At 41.3% G+C, this 27872-nt stretch overlaps 2 protein-coding genes across 2 annotated transcripts in view; one reads left to right on the forward strand and one right to left on the reverse strand.

Annotated features, from left to right (window-relative positions):
• The window catches only part of MED7 (mediator complex subunit 7), a 437050-nt gene that overhangs the window by 360766 nt on the left and 48412 nt on the right, over window positions 1-27872 (forward strand). The gene's annotated exons all lie outside the window — the stretch shown is intronic.
• ITK (IL2 inducible T cell kinase) overlaps window positions 1-27872 on the reverse strand; it is a 76323-nt gene that overhangs the window by 44376 nt on the left and 4075 nt on the right. Inside the window, exons 2-3 of the mRNA XM_050793929.1 lie at window positions 3370-3474; window positions 1244-1325 (exon numbers count right to left, since the gene is read on the reverse strand). Coding sequence (XP_050649886.1) covers window positions 1244-1325; window positions 3370-3474 — 187 coding nt within the window. The remainder of the gene's footprint in view (window positions 1-1243; window positions 1326-3369; window positions 3475-27872) is intronic.

Below are 27872 nucleotides of genomic sequence, written 5' to 3' on the forward strand. Positions count from 1 at the left end.
TGAGTTCAAGTGATCCTCCCACCTTGGCCTCCCAAAGTGCTGGGATTACAGGTGTTAGCCACTGCAGCCAGCCCATTTTGATTACTTCCTACTTTTGTGTTTGCTCTATGTCCCATGACTGTTAGAACTGTGAGCCCTTTCCCATTTACCCAGCACTTGTCTGCTCATAACTCATTTGAGGCTCACAACAACCTTGGGATAAGATACACCTTGTATTTCTATTCTCGTTTTTTTTCAGATAGAGGAATTGCAACTTCAGAGATAACAAATAGTTTGCTTATCCTTAGTCCTCATAGTTTCATAGAGGCAGATTAGTATTTGAATCCAGATCTTCTGACACATCCAGTGCTTCAGGCTAAAGAACAATAATGGTAACATTGATCGAGTGCTTTCTTTGGGATGGGTATTGTCCTAAGTCCTCAATCATTCAGTTCTCACAACAGCTCCATGACTGTTTTTAGTCAAAATTTACAGAGACACACGAAGGTCAAGGAATTTACCCAGGGTCACATGCTAATCATTGGCAGAGCTGGGATTTTCACCTTCATGCCTGGCTCCACATCCCATGTGCTTAAACACTACTGCCTCTAACTGTGCCATCAGGAAGGTAAGGCTTAAGAAATACCCTTACCAATGGTCTGAAACACTTGAAAGCTAGCTGATATTTATTGCGTGCTGTCTATGGGCCAACCTAGTTCCCAGGACTTTGCTCACATCAGCTCCAAAGGCAGGTGCTGTTATCCCTTCCTTTTCTCCCTTTTAAATAAATGGGAAACTGAAGCACAGGCAATTAAGGAACTCACCCAAGTGTACATAGCAAGTGACAGACTGGGATTTAAACCCAGGTCATTTCACACTAGGGCCTATGCTCTGCTTCTTCATACTATACGAGGAGTTGGCAAACTTGTTCTTAAAAGGCCAGACAGTAAATATTTTAGGTTTTACCGACCATGAGACAAAATCAAGGGTCTTATGTAGGTACTTATTTAACTATGTGAAATGAGTTATATACAAATGTTGCTCAGAGCCTGACAAGAACAGACAGCAGGCTGGATTTGGTCAGCCCTGAATGATACCAGTTATTGCCTCCTGGGCCCGGAATGAAACCGTGGAAACTTCCACTAACCCCAAAAGGGAAACCAGCCATCAGCTGCTCTCACACCACAGTCTATTCTATTGTGGAACCCAACCCTACTATAGGATCAAGGGTGTCAGTGATTCAATGGCAAAGGAGTTTAATTACCTTCTTTAAGGGCCAGCACCCAGCGCTGCCGGCTCTCACGATCTGGAGCAAACACATACAGGAGGTAGTTGTCATGCATGACCTGGAGACACACACAGAGTCCCAGGTGAGCAGTGTGCATGGAGATAGTTGACTGACAGCAGACCTACTGAGCTGAGAGTGGGGTCTCGGGTGTTTATCGTCACATAGGCAAACATTTGGGTAATTAGGGGGCCAGTATCCCTTTCATCCAGATGTTTGGGTGCTACGAAAACACAGGGTAAGCAGTTTCAGCTGCTTGTCTCAGATTCCATGCCCCAAGAGAGCAATCACTAACTAAAACAGCAGGAGAAAGTTCTCCTCTTGACTAGAAAGCACATTTATTTCTCATCTTAAGTTTTTAGTGATTAAAAAAAAATATTTCTGGCACATGAAAGAGAAAGATATTATATGGCAAATGTGTAATGAGAGTTTTGAAAACTTCTTATTTTGAAATAGTTTAAGATTCACAAGAAGTTCCAGAAATAGTACAGAGTTCCTGTGTACTTTTCACCTACTTTTCTCCACTGATGACATCTTACATAACCACAGCACATTCTTCAAAACCAAGAGACTGTCATTGGTATAATACTTTAACTAAACTGCAGTCTTCTTTATATTTCACCACTGTTTTAGGCACTCATTATCATTGGGACTTTGAACAACTGAAAAATACATGCTATTCCTTTTATTTTCAGTCCTCAAAATTCCAACTCATGAGGGTCACTTTTCCAGTAGGAAAAAAGTTCTTTTCTATGCCACGTTAAATATATACTCATCCCTCAGGTTGGTAAGCAAGAATGGTACCCTGAAATGTGCAAGGAGATACCCATGCCTTTGAAGCCAGAAGTGCCAAGATTCATACATAAGGTAAGGACTTTAAAGATACCCTCCACTAACTCTGTTCAGTAGAATTTTGGGAGGCCGAGGCGGGTCGATCACGAGATCAGGAGTTTGAGACCAGTCTGACCAAAATGGTGAAACCCCGCCTCTACTAAAAACACAAAAATTAGCCGGGCGTGGTGGCACGTGCCCATAGTCCCAGCTACTCAGGAGGCTGAGGCAGGAGAATCACTTGAACTGGGGAGGCAGAGGTTACAGTGAGCCAGGATTGCGCCACTGCACTCCAGTCTGGGCAACAGAGTGAGACTCTGTCTCAAAAAAAAAAGAACTTTCCGCAGTGATAGGAGCATTCTATAGCCAGTGCTGTTTCAGTATAGTAGCTGCCAGCCATCCGGCTATTGAACATGTGAAATGTGCCCAGTGTGACTAAGAAGCAGAATTTTTAATATCATTTAATACATTTAAATGTGAACATGCTTGTGTGGCTAGTGGCTACTGTACTAGACAGTGCATTTCCAGATAATCCTCAGATTATAAAATCTGAATCTTTGTGCCTCAGAATCTCCAAGCAATTCATACCCAGCAATTGCAATATGTTGCTTCAAATCATGAGTAAACTGCACTTAAAGCACGTTAGGTTTGGGGCCCCGATAGCAGCTTTATTTCTTTCCTCACTAATTAGGCCTTCCCTTGAGGAAGAGAAGACATGAGGGAAAGGGGTATGAGGAATAACCACCTTTTTAAGATTTTGTGCTTAATGTGTGTTCAGTAAGTGAAAGAATTAACAAATAAATGTCATTGATTGAAGGAACACATATGTTTCCTAATGGGATTTGTCTAAGTTCTAACCTTGGAGTAGAGAGTCATCCCTGTCCACCCTCTCTCACAGTGACTGAGGCCTTTTGTTTTGTTTTGTTTTTTTGATGGAGTCTCACTCTGTTACCCAGGCTGGCGTGAATGGCGCGATCTCAGCTCACTGCAACCACTGCCTCCAGGGTTCAAATGATTCTCCTGTCTCAGCCTCCCAAGTAGCTGGGATAACAGGCACCCACCAGGACGCTAATACAAACATTAGCTTTGTGTTTTTAGTAGAGACGGGGTTTCACCATGTTGGCCAGGCTGGTCTCGAACTCCTGACCTTGTGATTTGCCTGCCTCGGCCTCCCAAAGTGCTGGGATTACAGGCGCGAGCCACTGCACCTGGACGTGACTGAGGATTTTAACCGCGGTCCAGGAAATGGGGAACTACCCACCTGATGGACTTACCTGAAACGGGTATTTATAGTGGCATGGGATGCTGATGTCACTTTTCACAATCTCGACACATTTGATTCGGGACAGCTCAATGGACCCCTTCAGCGTGCGCTTCTTCTGTGGGGAGACAAGCACATCCCATTCATGTAAGAGAGAAGACAATATTTTTGTCCAGATTGCTCCAGAAATCTACTACTAGATAAGATCCACTGAGTTTTTAACAAATTCCAACCCTCCAAACCAAATATCCAAAACTGCCTCTTGGCCCTAAGTGTGGGATAAACACTCTGAGCAGACTGCTGGGAAAACATGCCTTCAGAGTCTTCTTCTTGGTGACAGGCTTCCACTCATTGAGACACTGGGTCATGTACCCCACTGCCCTTGTGACAAATGGCAGCATCGGCAGAACTCGTAGCTGAGATGCGTAGAGAAATCCATGGACACATATGTGACAATTTTCTCTTCTCCATGTCTATCCATGACCATATTAGCATAGTAATTGAGCTGGGGCCTGACCTGGATTGTGGTGCATACCCTTAGCGGCACCTTTTTTTTTTTTTTTCTGCCTCTGGCTTCTCCATGTCCTTTAATTATCCGTAGTTCCACAATGACACTCCCAAAGGACATTGCTGACTCTGCTCTACAACTACCTCTTCTCCACGTCCTCCCCAACCTCCCCATCAAGTATTACTGGGCCTGTGTCTCATTGTCTTGGAAACTTGCTAGCTGTATTTCCCTGATAACTAATTCACATGATGGTATCTGTGATTTATAATGATGTTACGTGTTACCTATTTCTAAGGATCCTTGTGCTTGGAGAAGGGATCTCAGGGGATTTGATGCCTTACCCAGTGGAACAAATTCCATTGGTGGTCTATCAGACTCCAAGGAAAGATAGTTAGGAAAGTGCTTTTGGATTGAAGAAGCCTTTCACAGGTGCCTAGAATTAAGCTGCCATTGAGAATAGACTTTAATTCAGCTCTGGAACCAGTTGCAAAATACGTCATTATACCCACTACTAGTCAATCCCAAAAGACACGATTCTGAATGTCATAGTCTCAAATGCTGAAATCCTGAAAGATAAAAATCCCTAAAGTCTAAGTCCCTAACGTCTAAAATCTCAAAAATCACGATTAGTGAATTTTCTGTTGTATGCAGGATAGCCTCATTATGTTAGTTGCATCATGTTAGGCAGAACTACTGCTTTATTATTGTCTTCATTTGGAAATTACGTGTGGTTTAAGATGTGTATGGGTGCCAAATCGATGAGGAGTGGACTTGTTGACTTAATTTTAGGTGTCAAATTGACTGGATTAAGGAGTATCTAAAGCTGGACATGGTGACTCACACCTGTAATCCCAGCACTTTGGGAGACCAACATGGGAAGATCACCTGAGATCAGGAGTTCAAGACCAGCCTAGTGAAACCCCACCTCTACTAAAAATACAAACATTAGCTGGGTGTGGTGGCAGGCGCCTTAATCCCAGCTACTCTGGAGACTGAGGCAGAAGAATTGCTTGAACCTGGGAAGCGGAGGTTGTAGTGAATTGAGATTGTGCTACTTTGCTCCAGTCTAGGCAAAAGAGTAAAATTCTGTCTCAAAAAAAAAAAAAAAAAAAAAAAAAAAAAAGACGTGTCTAGATACCTGATAAAGCATTATTTTGGGTGTGTCTGTGAGGGTGTTTACAGAGTAGATTAGTACGTGTATCAGAATAGACGAGGTGGGGGAGATCTGCTATCAGTGTTGGTGGACACCATTGAATTAGCCAGGGACCCAAAAAGAACAAATACTGAAGGCAAATTAGTCTCTCTCTGAGAGTTGGCACAGACTTTTCTTCTGCTGTTTTTGAACCATCTCATTAAAAGACTTAGGTTGTCTATCGTAGTATTTCAGATGACCTGGCTATATAAGCTATTTGTTTTTTTAAAAATTTAAAGGTGAAATATATTGCATATTAGTTTTTTGTTTTAAAAATCAATTTTATTAAAGTATAATTTACATACAATAAAATTTACCAATGTACATTTCAGAGAGTTTTGACAAATGTATACAGTTGTGTAATAACCTCTGTAATTAAGATACAGGAAAAGAAACAACCAAAATCAGAGCTGAACCAAAGGAGATTGAGACACAAAAAACCATGCAAAAGATCAATGAATCCAGGAGTTGGTTTTTTGAAAAAATTAATAGGATAGATAGGCCACTAGCTATACTCGTAAAGAAGAAAAGAAGGAAGATCCAATTAAACACAACTAGAAACGACAATGAGGATGTTACCACTGACCCCACAGAAATACAAATAATCAAAGAGACTACTATGAACACCTCTGTGCACACATATTAGAAAACCTAGAAGAAATGAATCCATTCCTGGACAACATACACCCTCCCAAGACTGAACCAGGAAGAAATTAATTCCCTGAACAGATCCATAAGAAGCTCCAAAATTGAATCAGTAATAAATAGCCTACCACCCAAAAAAAGCCCAGGACCAGATGGATTCACAGCCAAATTCTACCAGATGTACAAAGAAGAGCCAATATAATTCCTACCGAAACCATTCCAAAAAATTGAGGAGAAGCGTCTCCCCCACAGCTTATTCTATGAGGCCAGCATCATCCTGATACCAAAACCTGGCAGAGATACAACAAAAAAGAAAACTTCAGGCCAATATTGATGAACGTTGAAGCAAAAATTCTCAACAAAATACTTGCAAACCAAATCCAGCAGCACATCAAAAAGCTAATCCAGCCAGGCGCGGTGGCTCATGCCTGTAATCCCAGCGCTTTGGGAGGCTGAGGAGGGCGGATCACTTGAGCCCAGGAATTCGAGACTAGCCTGGGCAACATGGTGAAACTCTGTTTCTACAAAAAATTACAAAGATTAACTGGATATGGTGGTGCAAACCTCTAGTCCCAGCTTCTCGGGAGGCTGAGGTGGACAGAAGTTGCAGTTAGCCAAAATCATGACACTGCACTCCAGCATGGGTGACAGAGCAAGACTGACTCAAAAAAAAAAGCTAATCCACCATGATCAAGTAGGCTTTAGGGATGCAAGATTGGTTCAACATATGCAAATTAATAAATGTAATTCATCACATAAATAGAAATAAAGGCAAAAACCACGATTATCTCAATAGATACAAAAAAGGCTTGCAATAAAATTCCACATCCCTTCATGTTTAAAACTCTCAGTAAACTAGATATTAATGGAACATAACTCAAAATGATAAGAGCCGTCTATGACAAACCACAGCCAACATCATACTGAATGGGCAAAAGCTGAAGGCATTCCCCTTGAATACCAGCTATTTCTTTAGCTGCTCAAGTTTTGAGCAGCCTTTTTGTCTGCTCAAAACTGTTATACCCATGTGACTGTCCTTAGTATACCTAAGTGTTTATGTTTGCAAAAGAATGTATATTATTACTGCCTATTTTATCGCACACAGTGGCCTATGAAGCATTTCGTCATGTCTTTATACATTTCTCAAATAAATCCACTTTTAAAATGTAAGCAAATGTCTTTTAAAAAAGTTTTAGAATTATTTTTTCCAGAACTATATTTTTGGGAATTTTTATGTTTTGGATTTCAATATCTGGAACTATGGTGTTCAGGATTGTGGCTCAAACCCCATTCTACCTTATTCTTTTAAAGGAGGTAGCAAATGATGGTGAAATGAGCACAAGTTTGGAAAAGCTATGTTCAAAGTAGGTCTCTGCCTCTTATCATAGGAGCTCTGCGACCTTGGGCAATTCATTAAACTTCCCAGAACCCTGGTTTCTACATCTGATAAGTGGGGATAATACTTACCTTTTGAGAGTTGATTGGAGAATAAAATGGGATGATGTAAACAAATTAACTGGCTTATAACAGGTGCCCTCAATAAAGGGTACTTTCCCAATTAAAGAAGTTAAGGAAGCCTTAACTATCGCAAGAGATTTGTGTTATATGAAGGGGCTTGGTTAGTATCCAGGGACCCATTACATCATCAAATTCTCCCGAAGTGAATTCAGTCTTTACTTCCCGTTTTTGGGTCCTCAGCCCGGAAGCTGATCTTTGATTTAGTAGCTGAGGAACACAACTGAGATAAAAAAAATTCAAGATGCCAGAAGCAGACCCTATCAAATACAGGAAAGCTTTGTTGTGTTTGGTTTTTACTTTTTTAAGTAAAAACAACTTTATTTTTTTTTTTTTTTTTTTTTGAGACGGAGTCTCGCTCTGTCGCCCGGGCTGGAGTGCAGTGGCCGGATCTCAGCTCACTGCAAGCTCCGCCTCCCGGGTTCACGCCATTCTCCTGCCTCAGCCTCCCGAGTGGCTGGGACTACAGGCGCCCGCCACCTCGCCCGGCTAGTTTTTTTTGTATTTTTTAGTAGAGACGGGGTTTCACCGTGTTAGCCAGGATGGTCTCGATCTCCTGACCTCGTGATCCGCCCGTCTCGGCCTCCCAAAGTGCTGGGATCCATTTTTGAAAGTAAGAAATCTATTTATGTTTATTGTGACGAATAAAAACACTATAGAGGCTCAGTATGGTGACTGATGCCTGTAATCCCAGATCTTTTTTTTTTTTTCTCTCTTTTTTTGAGACAGAGTCTTGCTCTGTCGCCAGGCTGGAGTGCGGTGGTGCGATCTCGGCTCACTGCAACCTCCGCCTCCCGGGTTCAAGCGATTCTCCTGCCTCAGCCTCTTGAGTAGCTGAGACTACAGATGCCTGCCACCACGCCCAGCTAATTTTTTGTATTTTTAGTAGAGAGGGGGTTTCACCGTGTTAGCCAGTATGGTCTGTATCTCCTGACCTCGTGGTCCACCCACCTCAGCCTCCCAAAGTGCTGGGATTATAGGCGTGAGCCACCGTGCCGGCCCCCAATTTTTTTTGTCTTTTAGTAGAGATGGGGTTTCACCATGTTGCCCAGGGTGGCTTGGAACTCCTGAGCTCAGGCAATCTGCCCGCCTTAGCCTCCCAAAGTGTTGGGATTACAGGCCTGAGCCAACATGCCCAGCCAATCCCAGATCTTTGAGAGGCTGAGGTGGGAGGTCGTTTAAGCCCAGGAATTTGAGAGCAGCCTGGGCAACACAGTGAGACAATACAAAAAATTACATAAATTAGCCAAGCCTGGTGGTGTGCGCCTGTAGTCCCAGCTACTTGGGAGGGTGAAGTGGGAGAATCGCTTGGGCCCAAAGTTCCAGGCTGCAGTGAGCTGTGATAGAGCTGGTGGCATCAACTCCAGCCTGGGTGACAGAGCAAGACACTGTTTCAAACAAGCAAACAAACAAAACAAAATACTATAGAGGCATGAGAAGAAAATATTTATAGTGTGTTATTATCCCAACCTTCCCCATAACCCTGAGGTAGCCAAGGTTAATCATTTGGAGTATATTTGTCTTTTCCCTGCACTTTTTTATAGAGTATATATAAAGAAAATGAGTGTTTACTCTACTTATCAGTCTAGAACTTGCTTTTGTAGTCTAATGCTAAATTAGGAGACTTGTCTTCCTGCAAAAGCCTCTGCAAACGTGCCCTTTGGGCTCAAACTATCTTCTCATTTAGAGTTAGGAATGCATGCTCTGGTCCTGACCATAATCACAGTTCTTTGGAATGGTTAACCTGTTTTTCACAAATAGTAGAGCACAGCAGAGCTGCCTTTTCAAGAACTGTCTGCAGCTACTGGTAAACAGGCAGCCCGAGCTTGAGGTTGCCGTGTTTTGACTTCTGTTGGGTTCTTTCCTTAGAGCACGTATAGTGAAATAAAAACAACAGGCTCATGGCACGTGACATGACAACACCATTTGCTGACATTTTTGTCTTTGGAACCTACTGTCCTGAGCTCCCTAAGGTCAGAGACCAGGGCATCTTCCCATATACCCAGTGCCCAGCAGTGGCTAGCCCTAAGTGGAGCTTAATTAGCTCAAAACAAAGGGTGTCAGGTTGGAGCACAGTTTAAACAATCTTAACCAGATTTAAGGCTAGTAAATTTAGCCATTCAGGAAATATTTATGGAGGGCCAGCCATGAGTGAGGTGCTATTCTGAGTTCAGGAAATGAACTGACGAACATAGTAGACTCTCACAGAACTCGTAGTATACTCGGGAAGGCAGACAAGACAAAGAAGTGCTGGAAAGAGAATAGAACAGTTGATGTGACCGAACTGTGGCCAAGGCAGACTTCTCTGGAGAAAGAAAGTGCATTTAAGAAGAGACCAAAAAGTCAAACAGGAGCCATGTGGGAGAAGGTCTAGGGGAATGAGTATCCTAGGTAGAGCAAGCAGCCAGGGCAAAATCATGGAGTAGAAAAATACTGGATAAGTCTGGCTTGTTAACAGCCTAGCAGCATTGTGATGAGGGCAGACAGTGGAGGCAAATACTAACTGGAATTGTGAATAGCGATAAAAATTCTATGTGAAGTTCTAAAGTGATATTGTCCAATAGAAATGTAACATGAGCCATATATGTAACTTACATTTTTTTTCTACTAGGCACATTCAAAGATGCAAAACATAACAAGTAATAATTTTAACAATATATTTTGTTTAACCTAATATCTAAAATATTATCATTTCAAATTGTTAGGTGATTTCTGACAGAATTTAAAACAGAATTACCATTTGACCCAGCAATCCTATTATTGGGCATATACCCAAAGGAATATACATTATTCTACCATAAAGACACATATACACATATGTTCATCACAGCACTAATCACGATAGCAAAGATATAGAATTAACCTTAATGCCCATTAACAATAGAATGGATAAAGAAACGTGAGGCCAGACGTGGTGGCTCACATCTGTAATCCCAGCACTTTGGGAAGCCAAGGCTGCAGATCACTTGAGGCCAGGGGTGTGAGACCAGCCTGGGCAACATGGTGAAACCCCGTCTCTACTAAAAACATAAAAATTAGCTGGACGTGATGGTGCACACCTGTAGTCTCAGGCACTTGGGTGGCCAAGGCACAAGAATCACTTGAATTCGGGAGGCAGAGTTTGCGGTGAGCTGAGATCGTGCCACTGCATTCCTGCCTGGGTGACAGAGTAAGACTCTGTCTCAAAAAAAAAAAAAGAAAAGAAAAGAAAAGAAAAAGAAAATGTGGTACACATACACCATGGAAAATTCTGCAGTCATAGAAAAGTATGAGATTGTGTCCTTTGCAGCATCATGGGTAAAGCTGGAGGCCATCAGCCCAAGTGAACTAACACAGGAATTGAAAACCAAATACTGCATGTTCTCACTTGTAAGTGGGAGCTAAACAGTGAGCACATATGGGTATAAAGAAGGGCACCACAGTCCCCAGCACCTACTCAAGGGTGGAGGGTGAGAATTGAAAAACTGCCTACTGGTACTATGCTTATTACCTGGGTGATGAAATAATCTGTATACCAAACCCCTGCAACATGCAATTTACCTGTATAAAAATCTGCACGTGTACCCCTGAACCTAAAATAAAAGTTTAAAAGAAATTAATTTGTATGTTGACCTTGTATCTTTTGACATGGATGAATTTGTTTAATAGTTCTAGTGGGTTTTTAGTAAATTCCTTACAATTTTTTTTTGTGTGTGTGGAAAATTATGTGGTGTGCCATGAAAAACAGTTCTACTTTTTTATCTCAATCTGGATAATTTCATTTCGCTTTATAGTATCATTTATCTGGCTAGTACTTGCAGAACAGTGTTGAATAGAGTGTTAAAAGTGGAAATTGGCCGGGCACAGTGGCTAATCCCAAAGTGCTGTAATCCCAGCACTTTGGGAGGTCGAGGCAGGTGGATTACTTGCAGTCAGAAGTTTGAGACCAGCCTAGCTAACATGGTAAAATTTCATCTCTAAGAAAATACAAAATTTAGCTGGGCATGGTGGTGCACACCTGTAATCCTAGCTGCTCGGGAGGCTGAGACAGGAGAATCGCTTGAACCCAGGAGGTGGAAGTTGCAGTGAGTCAAGATTGTGCCACTGCACTCCAGCCTGGGTGACAGAGCAAGACTCCAGAAAAAATTAAAAAAAGTGGAAATTTATGTCTTGTTCCCAAACTTACAGATAAAGCACTCAGTCTTTCACCATTAAGCATAATGTTAGTTGTAGGTTTTCATAGATGACTTTTTGCAAGACTCAAAATTTTTTTTCTATTAATGTACTGGGGGTTTTATCACAATGAGTGTTGGATTTGTCAAATGTTTTTCTTTGTTTATTGAAATTTTCTTTTTTGACATTTATTCAAGTAATGTTGTATATTATCTTAATTGACTTTAGGATAGTGAGCCGACATTGCATTTGTGAGAATAAAATCTTACTTGGTTATAGTATATTTAAAAAATTGTTATCCACAAAAAAATTAATGCAATTTTTTTTTTTGGTACTTAAGTCTTTGAAATTGTGTATTTTGTGCATATCTCAATTTGCACTTGCCATACTTCAGGTGCTCAGTGGACCCATGTAGCTAGTGGTTACGTTAGTGGACAGCGAGACTCCAAGATTTCCAAGGAGGAGTTCTCCTCCCAACTCACATGGCCTCCTTTGTGCCTGTGCCTTAACAGTCTGTCAGATGAGCTTGCTCTTGGGCTTGCTCTTCTATTGGGATGGATTTCACGTTCCACCATTAACGTCACTCTCATTCCTAAATGAGTGCTTGGGACCCCACCACTACAATCCATCCTGACGGGCTGGTCGGTCTTTCCAAAGACCCTGGGGTTGGTTCTTCTGGCATCTCACCAGATCCAATACTTGGTAAACAGCAGGACCAGCTATGTCCTTCCTAGTTGGTCCCTGGGGAGTGGCCGGTCACTAAGCCTGACACAGTTCAGTCTCTGGAAAAGGGTGATTGCCTATAATCATCCCAAACAACTGTGCTATTTCTGAAAAATGCCAGGGTAAAACTTTCCAAAGAAACCACACAAAAGCCACCAGAGAAAGGGAGAGGCCAAGTACAACCTGCTCTCATTCTTACTTGTTATTCTGTCTGCATTACTTGGGGCGAAAGTCACAGGACCTTGCTTACCCTTGTCTCTTTTCTTGGCCATGTTCAAAGATATGCCGTCCTCATAGTCTAATGTTTCATCCCAAGCATCTGACACGTGTCAGACACAATTCAAGATGCTGATGCTTACAAATTTGCACAGGGGTAAGCTTGTGCAATCAGCTTTTATATCTTTTTTCTTTGTATGTTACTGTTTCTCTCTCTCTCTTTTCCCCTTTCTTTTCTTCTTTTCTTTCTTTCTTTCCTTCTTTTTTTTCTCTCTCTCTCTTTTTTTTTTTTTTTAATAAACCCTTGTATCAAGGGCTGACTTTCAATAGATCTCACAGCGAGGGAGCTGCTCTGCTATGTACAAAACCCCAACCCAGAAACAAGTTGTTTACAAATGGGTCAGCATCAGGTTCCCCATAAATGTGCCTTGCTTGATAGATAGATGAGGGGGCAGGGTGGCTTTTTATGTTAATATTTTGTATGAAATAGAGCTTGCATTATAAGTTTCAAAGAGAGAAACAGGAAAAAAGTGAAAAAGATATTATTTCTGAACATTTTCTATATTCCAGGCACTCAATATTCCATCCCATTTCGTCACGATCCTATAACATATTATCTCCCCATTTTATAGATGAGAAAATTGAAGTTCACAGAGGCCAACCTTCTTAATACGTAGAAGAGCAGTGTACAAGCTCCACTCTATGACTCCAGAGCCTGTTAACCTAACTACTATGCTTCCTGGCTTAGCGCTTGCTGGGACTTTGCACAGAAGACTATCATTCCCTGAACTCAGCGCTGGAAAATCAATTGCGTGACCCATTTCACCAAGCCGTGGCCTAGCAGAGCTTTGTTTCTGTCCCATTTGGTTGAGCAATGCTTATGCTGGATTGCAAAGGTGGAACACGCTCCCTGGTTCCTCAGAATAGCCACTTCTCTTTGCTCCAACAACATTGGTTCCTTTGCTGCTGGACTAGTCCAGCAGATACGCCGATGAGAAGTTATGTGTCTGCTACCCATGGGAAAAGGACGTCTCCACCTTTCTGAAAAACAGCAGTTTTCAGCTTTCTCCTCTGGTGAGGCAGAGTGGGGGAGAACTGGAACTTTCAAGTAGGGCAGACTTGGGTTTGCATCCTAACTTCATTCCTTGCCAGCTGTACAACCTGAGGCAAGTGTCTCAGCCTCTCAGTTGCTTCGTTTTTCAAAAGTGACATAAGAATAGTCTCTGAATCATTGAGATAATTAAGATGATTTTTAAAAATTACATAAACCTACTAGCAAATGCTAGTAGCAATAGTTCATGCCTGTAATCCCAGCACTTTGGGAGGCCAAGGAAGGAGGGTCGCCTGAGGTCGGGAGTTCAACAGTCTAGATAACATAGTAAGGCCCTGTCTCTACAAAAAATGTTAAAAAGTTAGCCAGGTGTGGTGGTACATGTCTGTAGTCCCAGCTACTCAGGAGGCTGAGGCAGGAGGACCAATTGAGCCTGGAGGGTTGAGGCTGCAGTGAGTCATTATCATGTCCCTGCACTCTGGGTGACAGAGTGAGACACTGTCTCAAACAAACAAAACAAAACAAAACAAAAAGATATGATCATTACTGTCTCTATGGACAAATTAGTGTCTCGTAAAACACCAGAGCAATTTGCAATGAGCTGTTCCTAGTTCCTACCTCCCCAGCCCATCTTCAGCTAGACCTAACGTCCTTCTACTGTGAAGCTCTGGGAAAGTCTGGAGCTCAGGCCATTAATTTCAAGTCTCCCTGGACCACCTTAAAGCCAGGAAACTGATCGATCCCACACCTGCCTTCTTTTCTCTCTTATTTTCCATAAGACCTCTCACTCATCACTGGCCCACCGTTGGCTGGCTTTCTCCGCCTCAGCATTTCACACTGTGGGTTACCATGTGGCTAGATGTGCTATGAGGAAAACAATTTCACTTCCTTTAAAGTCTGCCATTTTTAAATAGTAACACCCTGGCCACCCAAATGAAAAAAGTGAGAATTTTCAAAAGGAAAGAAGGAAAGGAACAAAGAAGGAAAGAAAAGAAAAGAAAAAGAATTATACTCACACACAGTTTTCAGAGGGCAATTTAGGATCATCTATTAAAATGTATTTTCTCATAAGAAACTATTAAGAGCAGACACCTGTGTGGGTGATCCTGGGGGTTGGGAGTAGGGAGTGGGAAGAAAGCTTTCTTTCTTTCTTTCTTTTTTTTTTTTCTTAAGAGGTAGGGTCTTTCTCTGTTGCCCAGACTGTCCTTGAACTCTTGGTCTCAAGCAATCCACCCACCTTGGCCTCCCAAGGAGCTTTTCTTTTTACCTTGTATCCTTCTGTACTCTTTGAATATTTTGCCATGAACATGTATTTATTTTCTTATATTAAAAACAATTAACTAAAATGAATAAATACATTTCTCTGATCAGATTTATTCTATGGAAACATTTGTTCAAAATATATAAAGATATAATAAAAAGGATGTTCACAGCAGCATTATTTATTACACTAAAATAAACTGGAGAAACTTAAATTCCATCAATAGACAAATGGTTAAATTAGTTATGGTTCATCCATTCTGTGACTACTCTGTAACCATTAACAGATAATAAAGTTCGTCTATACGGAGGGACAAAAGTATACACCAAATGTTAAAGAGTAGATTTAAAGCAACAGATGGAGCATCATCCCATTTTTGGAAGAAGAGATTATATATTAGCATATGCAATATACGAAGAAATAATACAAGAAGAAAAGCATTCCAAGCTACTAACACTGGTTCTTTGTGGTGGGTTCCACTGTGGCAGAATTTTACAAACTTATATATTCTTACGATATTTGAAGTTTTTACAGAGAGTGTGAAGCAGGAGGAAAAGCAGGGAAATGAAAATAATGTTTTAATACTGTCGGAAGTTTTAAAAACATCACAGTGTCAACTCGGATGATTATGGGAGAGGAATAAGGGGTATGCATCAAATGCTGGGTGTGCAAGATGATGCACACCCTTGTAACCGCATAACCCCATTAGCGGTGAGCAGCAGCTAGAGAGCACCTGCCACCTGCTCATCTACATCCATGGGGGCTCAAGTTCATGACAGTATCTCTCATGTTCTTCTTGAGGGATAGCCATTTTCTTCATAGATTCTAATAAAGTAATTCAGTGTGCTTTTATATGGATATATTTATCTTATAAGTGAAATGATAACTCAGGAATAATGTCCAAGCCCCATTCTTACTAGATGAAGGTAACATGATCCTAGCATGATGAAAACATGTGTGTTTGGATTTTCTTATAAAAGGGAGAAGAGAGAAATGGATTTATGTGGAAATTAAGAGCAGGAACTAACTGATATTTTCCAAGCATAAAGTAGATTCTCAAGGCATCCTCTGTATTGTTCTCTTGGCATCTCTAAGCTGTGAATGTTCCTTCGAAGACCTTTCTCCCAGAATAAGAAATAGGAAATGTTTAATGATTTTGAAAGAACATATTTTTTGTGTCTTCTTTTTAAGCGCTGAAGGACCAGTAGCCAAAATACATAAGTGCATAACAACTTCATCGCATTTCAGGAAATAACTCCTTGCATTGAGGTGATGTTCAATTAATATTTGTTAATTGATTGAAGGAATAGCAAGTAAAACCAAGTATGCAGCAGAAAATGTTATCGTGAACCCTATGACAAAACTCTTAATGGAAATAATTTGGAATCAGATTTCCAGAAAAATTGGTAGGTGGATAAAAATCTCTTGACAATGAAAATGTAGGTTAAAACTAGTCTGCTCAAAGTGTTTAGCTGGTAGATAAAGAGCTCCTATAAATTAAATAAAATACTAATAAACTTATAGGAAAATGAGCAAAAGGAATATAAATATTTAAGCATATGGAAAGATGCTTAATGTCACTATAACAACAGAAATGCAAATAAATTATACTTAGGTACTATTTTTTAAACCCCTATCAGATAAGCAAAGATCAAAACGTAAGATAATGGTGTTGGTGAGGTTTTGAGAAAACAGGCTTCTCACATGTGGCCCTGGGGAATGTTCATTGGTACAACTTCTGTAGAGAGTAATTTGCTCGTAGTCAACAAAATAACAGATGCAAATATCCTTTGACTCAGCAATTCCACTTCTAGAAATGTTTTCAACAGACTGGAGCTTCTCAACCTCAGCATTATTGACATTTTGGGCTGAATAATTCTTTGTTGTGAGTCTGTTCTGTGAATTGTAGGATATTCAGCAGCACCCTCAGCTTCTACCCACTAGATGTTGATTGCACCCTCCTCCCCACTTACAACAACCAAAAATTTCCCCAGGCTTTGTCAAATGTCCCCTGGTGGGCAAAATCACCTTTGGTTGAGAATCACTGTTATAAACATATTTATGGAAAATGACACATCTACAAGGCTATTCATTTCTCATTGTGCATGATAACAAAAAACTGGAAATGGATGAACCATCACTAAAAGAAATTTTTCATGCATGCAATGAAGTATTATGCAACCATAACCAGAATGAAGGGTATCTTTGTGTATCCATGTGGATTAATCTCCAGGATACATTGTTAACCAACTAAAAGAAAGGTTAAGAAGTGTGTGCAGAGTATGTTACTACTATTTAAAAAGGAAGGAAAGAAGAATGTTTATTTGTATTACAAGTATTTGTATAAAGTATTGTTGGAAAAATTTATAAGAAATTAACTATCATGGTTGCTGTGATGTAGGACAGCAATGTGACTTGGGACAAGGATAGGAGATTTGTTACTGCATAACATTTTGCAACTTTTTAAAAAAAATTATTGAAATGTGCCACATGGCAAAACCCCGTATCTAAAAAAAATTAAAATAAAAATAAAATTTTGTGAATGTATTATCTCTTTAAGAATTAAAAATTAGTCTACATTTTTCACAAGATTGCCAAACAAAAGTGACTATTAATACACAGATATGAAGTCCAGCAGGCACAGACGCAAGGGGACAAGGATTCATTCCAACAGCAGTTAATTATGCATTAGGAACCAGTTATATAAATCTGAAACATAGTTGGAAAGCAATGTGAACAACACTAACTTCATGTTATTGAGGTTTACAATGAGCTTGTTTGGAATTAGAACAGCCTTTTCTTGGATTCAGAGAAATTTGGGTTCAGTTTGTGGCAGGAGGCACATTTGCTTGCTGTGCTCTGGCAGAACGTGGGGGCCTGAGATCTCTTTTGACCATCTTCCCTGCTCCTCTGTGCTTATATCTATTAACGGCAAAAACCACAATTACTTTTGCACCAGTCCGAGATCTTCAAGTGCCCTAGACTCTGCGCATCACCTCTGTATCTTCAAATGTCCAGTGGAGGTTATTACATTTCACTCTTGAAACTACTTAAAAGCAAATTATAATGAATCATGATTCACACTGCTATCCCAAGGATTCAGTGCTCCCAGGCTTCGGTTTGCAACCTAGCCTGGCAATTTCCACCATACCCTACTTCCCTCAAATAGTATTGTCTGCTTAATAGTATTCTTTCAATTGACTTATTTTTTCCACATAAACAAATTTATTCTAGGAGGAAACTGTAAACCACCACCATAAATTTTAAAACACTTATTTCGAATATAAATTGTAGTAGATACATAACTATTAAAGACATGTTAAAACCAGATTTGTCCGTGTGCCATCTTGTGTGCTCCTGGTAGTACCCCACTTTGGGAAACACCACATTGGGTCATTGTCATGGAAGTGGCCTCAACACGGATTGTGGAAAAGGGTGAGGTTTGGTGTTAGCACCCTCAATCTCCCTTTCTGGGTCACTTCGCTGGGCTAATACTTTCCTCCTGGTACTCCTTGTATTACCACTTCGGATATAGCGTTCCCAGAATGTTATTCCCAAAAAAGGCTCAATAAGTGGTCGATGCTGTTATTAGTTGTTAATCTGGAAAACTAGATAGTGCTGAGGTGGATACAGCCTCTTTCCTTGTCAGAGGCCACCCCAGGAACAGATTCTCAGGTTTACAAGCCCAGGAACTCATGTTTGTCAGCCTACAGAGTCCAGGTGAATGGAAATATACTCTGCAAAGTCACCAAAGACTGGTGAATTCACAAACTCGCAGCGAGAAGCTGGCTGAGATGCTTGCAATCATGAAGGTAAGTAGAATTACCTTCTCGCAAAACATAATTCTACTTAGGTAACCACAAAGATATCAGGAAAGGTCTCACTAAAGTGTAGTAGGAGCAAAGTGTAGGGAATCCTTACATCCTAAGGCATGCTGTTGCCTTTACACTTTTCACTTTGCTTCCTTGGGAAAATTACTTACTGTCCTCATAGCTCCATTGCTTCCTCACTAAAACAAAATTTTACTTTTATCTCGTTCAAAGAATTGTAAGGAGGAAATGAGAAAATACTTAACAAAGTGTTCAGTCCTCTTCTTGTAGTAATGCTAACTATTTTTTTTTTTAATTGTTGCTGTTGATGATGTTTGTGCTGTCTTTCGAGTAAGTCTGCTGGGCAACCTGGAGCAAGCCTGCTGGTCCCGACTCAACACCTCTATTGGACTGTGTTAGAAACTCACCAAAAAATCCGTGCCCCAACGCTGCCTTTTCAGCTTCTATTATAAGACTTATCAGACCCAAACAAGCTTAGATCTGAAAATGTCCATTGAAGAACATTTAATCCAACTTTTAATATTTGTCCTATATGTGTAACCTAAATAAAGATACTTAGCTTCTTTAAACCTCAGCCTTCTCAAAAATTACATGGAGATAACAATAGGATAACATAATGAATGTGGGTATTGTGAATATTTATGATATAAGACATATAAAACACTTAACCCTGATGCTCTGAAACACAAAGAGAACTCATTAAATATTGGCTGTTATTATTTCAGATTTTATATTGGTTACACATGAAATGTCTGACTTGATTTTCAGGGGACATTCTTGGGGTCATGCTTGTATTTTGACAACATGCTTTCTCATGAGCCACACAGTTATTAATCACCTTAAAGGTGTTACTTCCTGAAAAGGTTTCTATGTTTGGCTAATCTCCATCACTTTTTGTGAATTCCTGCTATCATTGGCAGAGATATCCAATTTCCACTTAAAAAAAAAAATAGAGATAGGGTGTCACTCTGTAGCCCAGGCTGGCGTGCAGTGGTGCAATCATAGTTCACTGCAGCCTTGAATCATAGTTCACTGGGCTTAAGTAATCCCTCACCTTAGCTTCCCAAAGAGCGGGACTATAGGTGTGCACCACCATGCCCAGCTAATTTTTTTATTTTTTGTTTTTGTGGAGATGGGATCTCACTATGTTACCCAGGCTGGTCTCAAACTCCTGCCCTCAAGCAATCCTCTCACTCTGGTCTCCCAAAGTGTTGGCATTACAAATGTGAGCCAAGTTTCCACAGTTTTAAACTGGAAGAGTCTTTAGAAATCATTCAGTCCAACTTTATGTTAGAGATGAGGACAATGAGGCTTCAAGGTGACTTTCTAAATTGGCTCTTGTCTTTTCATTTCTACTATTCAATTTACACCCTGAGGAGACGGGTCAGAGTTGGAAGATACCTTGTTGATCCCTGAAAGTCAGGGACAGGCCAAGGGACATAGGGTTCTGGGCAGTTGCCCTGCCCTGCTTCAAGCAGAGAACTTCCACTTCTTTCTGTTTTATATTTGGCGATAGTGATGACTTTTATAATTTTATATTAAAATGTTTTTTAAAGTTTGAAAAAGCACTGATCCAGCCGAATCCTTTAATTTTAGGACAAGAAAGCTAAATCCCAGAGAGAACAAAGAATTAGCCAGGTGACTTGGGTCCAAATCTCTTTTCTTTTTTTTAAAAATTTTTCTTTTTTAATTTTTTTATTATTATACTTTAAGTTCTAGGGTACATGTGCATAACGTGCAGGTTTGTTACATATGTATACTTGTGCCATGTTGGTGTGCTGCACCTATCAACTCGTCAGCACCCATCAACTCGTCATTTACATCACGTATAACTCCCAATGCAATCCCTCCCCTCTCCCCCCTCCCCATAATAGGCCTCGGTGTGTGATGTTCCCCTTCCTGAGTCAAAGTGATCTCATTGTTCAGTTCCTACCTATGAGTGAGAACATGCGATGTTTGGTCTTCTGTTCTTGCGATAGTTTGCCGAGAATGATGGTTTCCAGCTGCACCCATGTCCCTACAAAGGACACAAACTCATCCTTTTTTATGGCTGCATAGTATTCAATGGTGTATATGTGCCACATTTTCTTAATCCAGTCTATCACTGATGGACATTTGGGTTGATTCCAAGTCTTTGCTATTGTGAATAGTGCCGCGATGACCATACGTGTGCGTGTGTCTTTATAGCAGCATGCAAATCTCTTTTCTGTTAGGTTGCTCTGTTGTTCCTTGCTCACCTCATCCCACTTTTCTGGAATTGCAGCCTGAGAATTTCAGTGTCATAGGCCCTGTCTAAAATTAAAACTAACTTCTATGGAACAGTCAAAAGTGGCTCCTGTGACACCTTCTTGTATTTCATTTGCTCCTTGATAAGGTGTTTCATGACCTAACCCAAAGAACTCATTCATGGGAACCTTTCAGACCACCCCCACTCTGTGACGTCAGTTCGAGGATTCAGCTTTTGCAGAGTAGGAGACCCTCTGGCACCGCTTAAATCCAACTATGCAGGTGGTGGTTTCGTCTACATACATGTGACACTGACTTTAAATCAAATCATCTCACCTATGTGTAAAAGATTACACATTTTGCCCTCTCTCTCACTACAACATTCAAAATGGGGTACTTGAAAATCACAACAGTGTGATTCTTTTGTTTCTATTAGTTCCTTTTTAGAAACATAATCTTCTCTAATGGTTCTGCTAACAAATACGGTGCCGCTTTTTGTGGCCCATGCACTGCTTCTTCAATCTCTTTGGAAGATGATCTAGCAACAAATGATCAAGACCAGAAAATCTTCTTATCCTGTGACACAATTATCCTATTTGGGGCACTCTATCCTAAGAAGCTGATTTTTAAAATAAGACAGCCCTATATTATGTTTACTTTTTTTTTTTTTTTGGTGTTTTCATTATACCTGGAAAACTCTGAATGTTGAACCATAGCTGACAGATAAGTTCATCTATTCCCCCACGTATGTAAAATAGATAAGCATGTTCTTGCAATGAACTGACTCAACCATTAAAAAATCATATATATGAAAAATGATTACTTTGGAGGCAATGTAGATATATGGAAATACATTTACATAAAAGAATAAATGAAAAAGTAGAATATAAAATTGTCATGCATTATGATTATAACTCTGCAAAAGATATGTCTGCACGAGAGAAAAGACCAGTGCTGACACAGATAGTAAATTGATGTCTTCAGACCAGATTATAGAAAACATTCTGAAAGTACTTGGTGCATTAATTTTTTTGACAATATGAGGATCGGAAGATTCCTTACTCTGTCTTGAGATCAATCAAAGCTGATTTAACTAAATTCTAATTTGGTTTCAGTCTTTGCTGCTACAGTTTGTCTGAGCTCAGTGTTGCTCCTGACCCAGGTTATACACCAGGCACTTTCCTATCAAAACACGGAGTGAGATGATTCTGGACAAAGTACCCCCAGGAAGAAGGATGCCACAAGAAAGTTAAAACGTAAGACAACTGAAGAACAATTCATAGGATGGGACACTACACAATGGCCCAGGAGACCACTGCAGTAGACTCTACCTGGCTTCCTGGCTGGCTTCTATTCTTGGCCATTGTACAATCTGCTGACCCCAAAGCTGTCAGCTCACTTCTAGATGGATGGAATCACCCCCACTGCTTCAACCTTGGAAACTTTTCATTGGCGTTGGAATAAAATCCAAACTCCTTGCCATGATCCACAAGGGCCTGCAGAGTTTGGCTCCTGCCCCTCATCTTGTGCCCCACTCTTGAACTCTGCATGTTCAAATCTCTGTTCCTCACACAAGCCAAGCCTTTTCCTACCTCAGGGTCTTTGTTCTTGCAGTTCCCCCTGCCCAGAACACTCTTTCCCATTTCTTTATTTAACTAGTTCTTTCCTCAAATTTCAGTTTAGCTATAAATTCCTTCTCTGACCACCCTTCCTCCCAGTTCAGCCCCAGTGGCTGCCTGGTCTTGCCATAGAACCTACCACATTCTCTATCTGCTCTATGCAGTTATACACTTGCTTGCTGTCTGTCTCATCTCCTGGAATGCAAGCTGTTAGGTTGGTGCACAAGTAATTGACCTCAATTAAAACCTCAATTACTTCTGCACCAATGTAAGACACCTGCCTCCATTACTTACCACTGTGTTCCTCACATCTAGCACAGTGCCTGGCACAGAGTAGCTATTTGCAAAATGTTTGCTGAACAAATGACTAAATCTAAATGTACCAAAACAGAAACATTTCCTTGATACAGAGTCAATGAAAAACAGACAAACAAACAAAAACCCCAAAACCAATAATAATAATAAAAATTTGGCACAATATATGAAGTTTGGGGGAAAAAAACTCTATAGTTGAATTTTTATAACAAACAGTTATAATTTCTGTGACTTTTTAAATATCAAAAAAGGAAAAATACAATGAGAAGCCTGCTTATAAATACCTTTAGGTTAATAGGAATTATACGGCAACATAAGACGTAAGAACCTGTATCTAGCGCTTATTCTATTAAAATACAGAAAACTTTTACTAAATTTCAAGAAACTGAACAGACCGTTGATCCAAAAGGGGACTTTTATATGCATGGGAAGGCATTACAGACCTGTTTTCTCCTCAGGATCACTTTTAGCGAGGCCTCTGAGTGTCATGAAGCCAAACCCAAACTGACCTCTGGATGAAAATTACTTCCCGGAAGGTCTACTTTTTCCAGTAGGTCTCATAATTCACTGATGAATGGAGGAACGTATTATCAGTTGGTTCAGAAAATGAGGGTGGAATGAGGATTTACTATTTGGTTCATCAACATTTGAGAAGAGCTTTAGTACAGTTTTTTGTAGACATGATTTCCGAGTTTGATATTTACATATCTTGTTTTACATGGAGCTTGTAGTTCAAGAAACTGAGCTCTTCTTTCTTTCTTTCTTTCTTTTTTTTTTTTTTTTGAGACAGCTTCTTGCTCTGTCACCCAGGCTGGAGTGCAGTGGTGCGATCTCGGCCCAGTGCAACCTCCGCCACCTGGGTTTAAGCAATTCTCCTACTTCGGCCTACCGAGTAGCCAAATTACAGGTATGTGCCACCACACCTGGCTAATTTTTTGTACTTTTAGTAGAGATGGGGTTTTGCCATGTTGGCCGGGCTGGTCTCGAACTCCTGAGCTCAGGCAATCTGCCCGTCTTGGCCTCCCAAAGTGCTAGGATTACAGGCGTAAGCCACTGTGCCTGGTCTAAAACTGAGCTCTTCTGCTTTCTTTCAGACTGAGTCAGAAACTAAACTCTCATGCTTATAGTATTTCTCTCTGGCCTATTTTTGCTGCAGAAACTGATGAATGGGTGCACCAGTCCCTAAACAGTAGGAATCAAATCTAATTTTATTTCGAGAAAAGAAGCTGTCAATACAATAGTTATCTCCATAAAACATTAACCTCACATTACGCAGGTAAAGATCAATTCATGACAACACTCCATTAAAACAGATGGAAACTGTGCATGTCTCAATTGCAAAATACTTTGCTTGGGCCCTTCCTTGTCTTTGTGTGACTAGACAAGACCCACATTTTTAGCTTCCAGATGCTTTTCTGAATGCAACATGAGTTATGTGGCCTTCATTCATTCCCCAGATATTTACTGACCACCTATTACTACTAACCAGTGCCCAGAACTGTTTTAGATGATGGTGATACTGTGATGAAGAAGACAGTCAAGATCTCTGCTTTCATGGAACTGCCCTTCCAGTAGATGGACAGACAGAAATTAAACAGGGAAGCAGATCCAGAAACCTAACAAATAAGTGCAGATACTAAAGTATCTATGTGCTTTGGAAGAGGTGGGAAATAAATCAACAAACAGAATTAGCCAGACATGGTGATGCACTCCTGTAGTCCCAGCTAGTCGGGAGGATCGGTTGAGTCTGAAAGGCAGAGGTTGCAGTGACCCAAGATTCCGCCACTGCATTCTAGCCTGGGTGACAGAGCAAGACCATGTTTCAAACAAACAAGCAAACACACAAACCCTCCTGCAAAAATCTGGGGTGTTTGAGACAGTGGGAACAGCTAATGCAAAGATCCTGCATCCTGAGAATGAGTGCCATTTTATGTGTGTGTCTCACTTGTCTCACCCTAGTCCTGGCCCTGTACAAAGGCCCTTCAAGGACCTTGAGCTTTGAGTGCTTATGGTTAAGAAAGAAGGCAGATGTGACAGAAGCACATACAGGGAGTGTGGTGTGAAGTGAAATAAAGAAGGCAGGCTGGGACGACAGGATGAAGGGTCTTGTAAGTCATAGTTGAGAATTTATTTAAATACCCTAAATAGCCATGGAGGGCTTTAAGGTAGAAAGTAGTATCTGATTTAAAATTTTAAGGTTCATTCTAGGTGTTGTGTGGATAATAGACGGTACAGAGCTTCAAATGTCAGCAGGAGCCCAGCTGGAAGGCAACTGAATGACATGGGAATGAAGAGAAGAGGGTCCATGACTTCTCAATGTCTCAAGCAAAAATGCCTGGGTAGTTTTAAGAATATTATCTACATGGCCAGGCATGGTGGCTCATGCCTATAATCCCAGCACTTTGGGAGGTTGAGGCAGGAGGATTGCTTGAGCCCAGGAGTTCGAGTCCCGCCTGGGCAATATAGTGAGACTCTGTCTCTACAATTTTCTTTTAATAGCTGAGCATGATGGTGCATGCTTCTAGTCCCAGCTACTCAGGAGGTTGAGGCAGAAGGATCACTTGAGCCTGGGAAGTTGAGGCTACAGTGAGCTGTGATCACACCACTGCACCCCAGCCTGGGAGACAGAGCAAGCCTCTGGGTCAAAGAAAAAAAAAAAGAATATCATCTACAGAGGGTTTAGCTGTAAAAGGCAAGGAAGGAAGGGTAAGACAGGGCAGAGGAAAAAGGAGAAAAGAGTTGATTAATTCTCCTAAAAAGAGTTGAAGGCTGGGACCTGGCCCTCCTGCTGGTTCCTACATGTGCCTCTCTGACCTAGCACTTAAAATTCCATCCACCTGAATACCTGAATCTTCCTCTTCCTTGTTCAAGGATAGGCCATACACTACTGCCTCCAGGGAGTCTTTGTTACATGTTCCTACACCCAGTAATCTCCCTTTTGAAGTCCTATGTCACTTGGCTTGGTGTCTATTATTTGGGCATTGAACCTTTTCTATTTGAGGTTCATTTGTGTCTCTAACCTCTCCAGCCGAATCTATACCTTATGTCCTTACTCCCTCCTTTCTTTTCTCCCTTTCTCCTTTTATTCCTTCCACAAATGATGCATGAGTGAATAGTGTGTGCCAGACACTCTTGTAGACACTGGTGAGGCCATCTTTGTCAACTTGGATGCCTGCTCTCATAAAGCTGATAGTCCAATGGAGGGTGAGGTGGGGAAATGACATGAATACATCGTTACATTAACAGATGAGTAGTTACAACTTCAGCATGTGCTGTGAAGAAAGGACACCTGGTGCCATGGTAGAACAGGACAGGAGGACATGACTTAGTCTAGGGACATCAAGGAAGGCTTTCCCAAGTAAGTGACACTTAAAATGGAGGCTTTAACATTGAAGAAAACCCGGTGTGGTTGGATCCCAGAGATGAGAGAATGAGACAAGAGCTGAGACAGACGAGACCATGTGGTAGATTCTGGTAGTGTCCATCCTTAGGGCAATGGGGAGAGCTGCTGGAGGGACACATCAACTTCTGATGAAGGTCTTCAGGACTTGACTACAGTCACATGTGAAAAGCTGGTGCTGGCTGCCATGTGGAGGATGAAGTGGCAGGCAGGGGTGAAGCGGGTGCAGGGAGACCATGAGAGGTGGTAGCAGTCCCAGGTGAGAGATTCTGACAGCTTCCACTAAGGAGGTGGCTGTGGGAATCTGGGGAGATTCTAGGGGAACTTTAGGAGGCAAAGCTTGCCAGGGCTCCCTCTCTATCTCTCTTTATTTTTATTTTTTTGAGACGGGGTTTTGCTCTTGTTGCTCAGGCTGGAGTGCAATCGCACAATCTCAGCACTCTGCAACCTCTGCCTCCCGGGTTCAAGCAATTCTCCTACCTCAGCCTCCCGAGTAGCTGGGATTCCAGGCACCTGCCATCACGCCTGACTAATTTTTTGTGTTTTTAGTAGAAACGGGGTTTCACTATATTAGCCAGGTTGGTCTCGAACTCCTGCCCTCAGGTGATCCACCCTCCTCAGCCTCCCAAAGTGCTGGGATTACAGGCGTGGACCATCGTGCCCGGCCTCTCTCTCTCTCTCTTTTTTTTAAAGACACATAGCGGGGTTTCTTGAAGTGAATGAAGACAAAGATTTGTCCTGGGGCATATGTGGAAAGTGTAGAGGTCCTAAAATAGTTCATTGCAGAAGACCCATTTGGCACAGGGTACCAATTTTCAGGACTGTCCTTTCCACTGGGGACTTGTAAAAAAAGTGACCTCCATCTTCTTAAAAGGAAATAAGATCATGAAGGAATGTTTAATTATTTTATTTTATTTTTGAGACCAGGTCTCAGCCTGTTGCCCAGGCTGGATTACAGTGGCATGATCACAGCTCATGGCAGCCTCAACCTCCTGGGCTCAAGGGATCCTCCCACCTCACCCTCCTGAGTAACTAGGACTACAGGCATGCATGCACCACATCTGGCTATTTTTTTTTTTTTTTTGTAGAGATGGAGTCTCACCGTGTTGCCCAGGCTGATCTCAAATTCCCGAGCTCAAGTGATCCACCCACCTCGGCCTCCCAACGTGTTGGGATTACAGGTGTGAGTCTATGTGTCTGGCCTTGCTTAATTATTTTAAAAACATAGGTCGGGCGCAATGGTTCAGCATTTTGGGAGGCTGAAACAGGCGGATCATGAGGTCAGGAGTTTGAGACCAGCCTGGCCAATATGGTGAAACCCCGTCTCTACTAAAAAAAATACAAAAGTTAGCCGAGTGTGGTGGCGCGCACCTGTAGTCCCAGCTACACAGGAGGCTGAGGCAGGAGCATCACTTGAACCTGGGAGGCAGAAGTTGCAGTGAACTGAGGTGGCACCACTGCACTCCAGGCTGGGCGACAGAGCAAGACGCTGTCTCAAAAAAAAAAAAAAAAAAAAAAAAAAAAAGTAAATAGTTTTTTAGAAGATTGCATAGCATTATGTAATTTACACAAAATCACACAGATCATATGTGACCTAGTCTTTGACCCAGATCTGATGCAGAAGCAGTGTTTTTGACCACTATGCAGTAATGCTTTCAAAATCAAGGAAAGGTGACCATCTCCCCACCTACCACCTTTAATTTAGAAAGGATGCTTGCTGCAAGCAGGAGATGGTTCTGTTGCTAGATCAGACTGCACGCTAAAGGGAAGAGGCCGTGAAGAGTGGAGACCCTCACCCAGATGCTGACTGGAATGGTGATCATAACTGTTTCTCTGGTTCCATGTAAATGATAATGACTCTCA

The sequence above is a fragment of the Macaca thibetana genome, chromosome 6 (assembly GCF_024542745.1).
Source record: "Macaca thibetana thibetana isolate TM-01 chromosome 6, ASM2454274v1, whole genome shotgun sequence".
NCBI lineage: Eukaryota > Metazoa > Chordata > Mammalia > Primates > Cercopithecidae > Macaca > Macaca thibetana.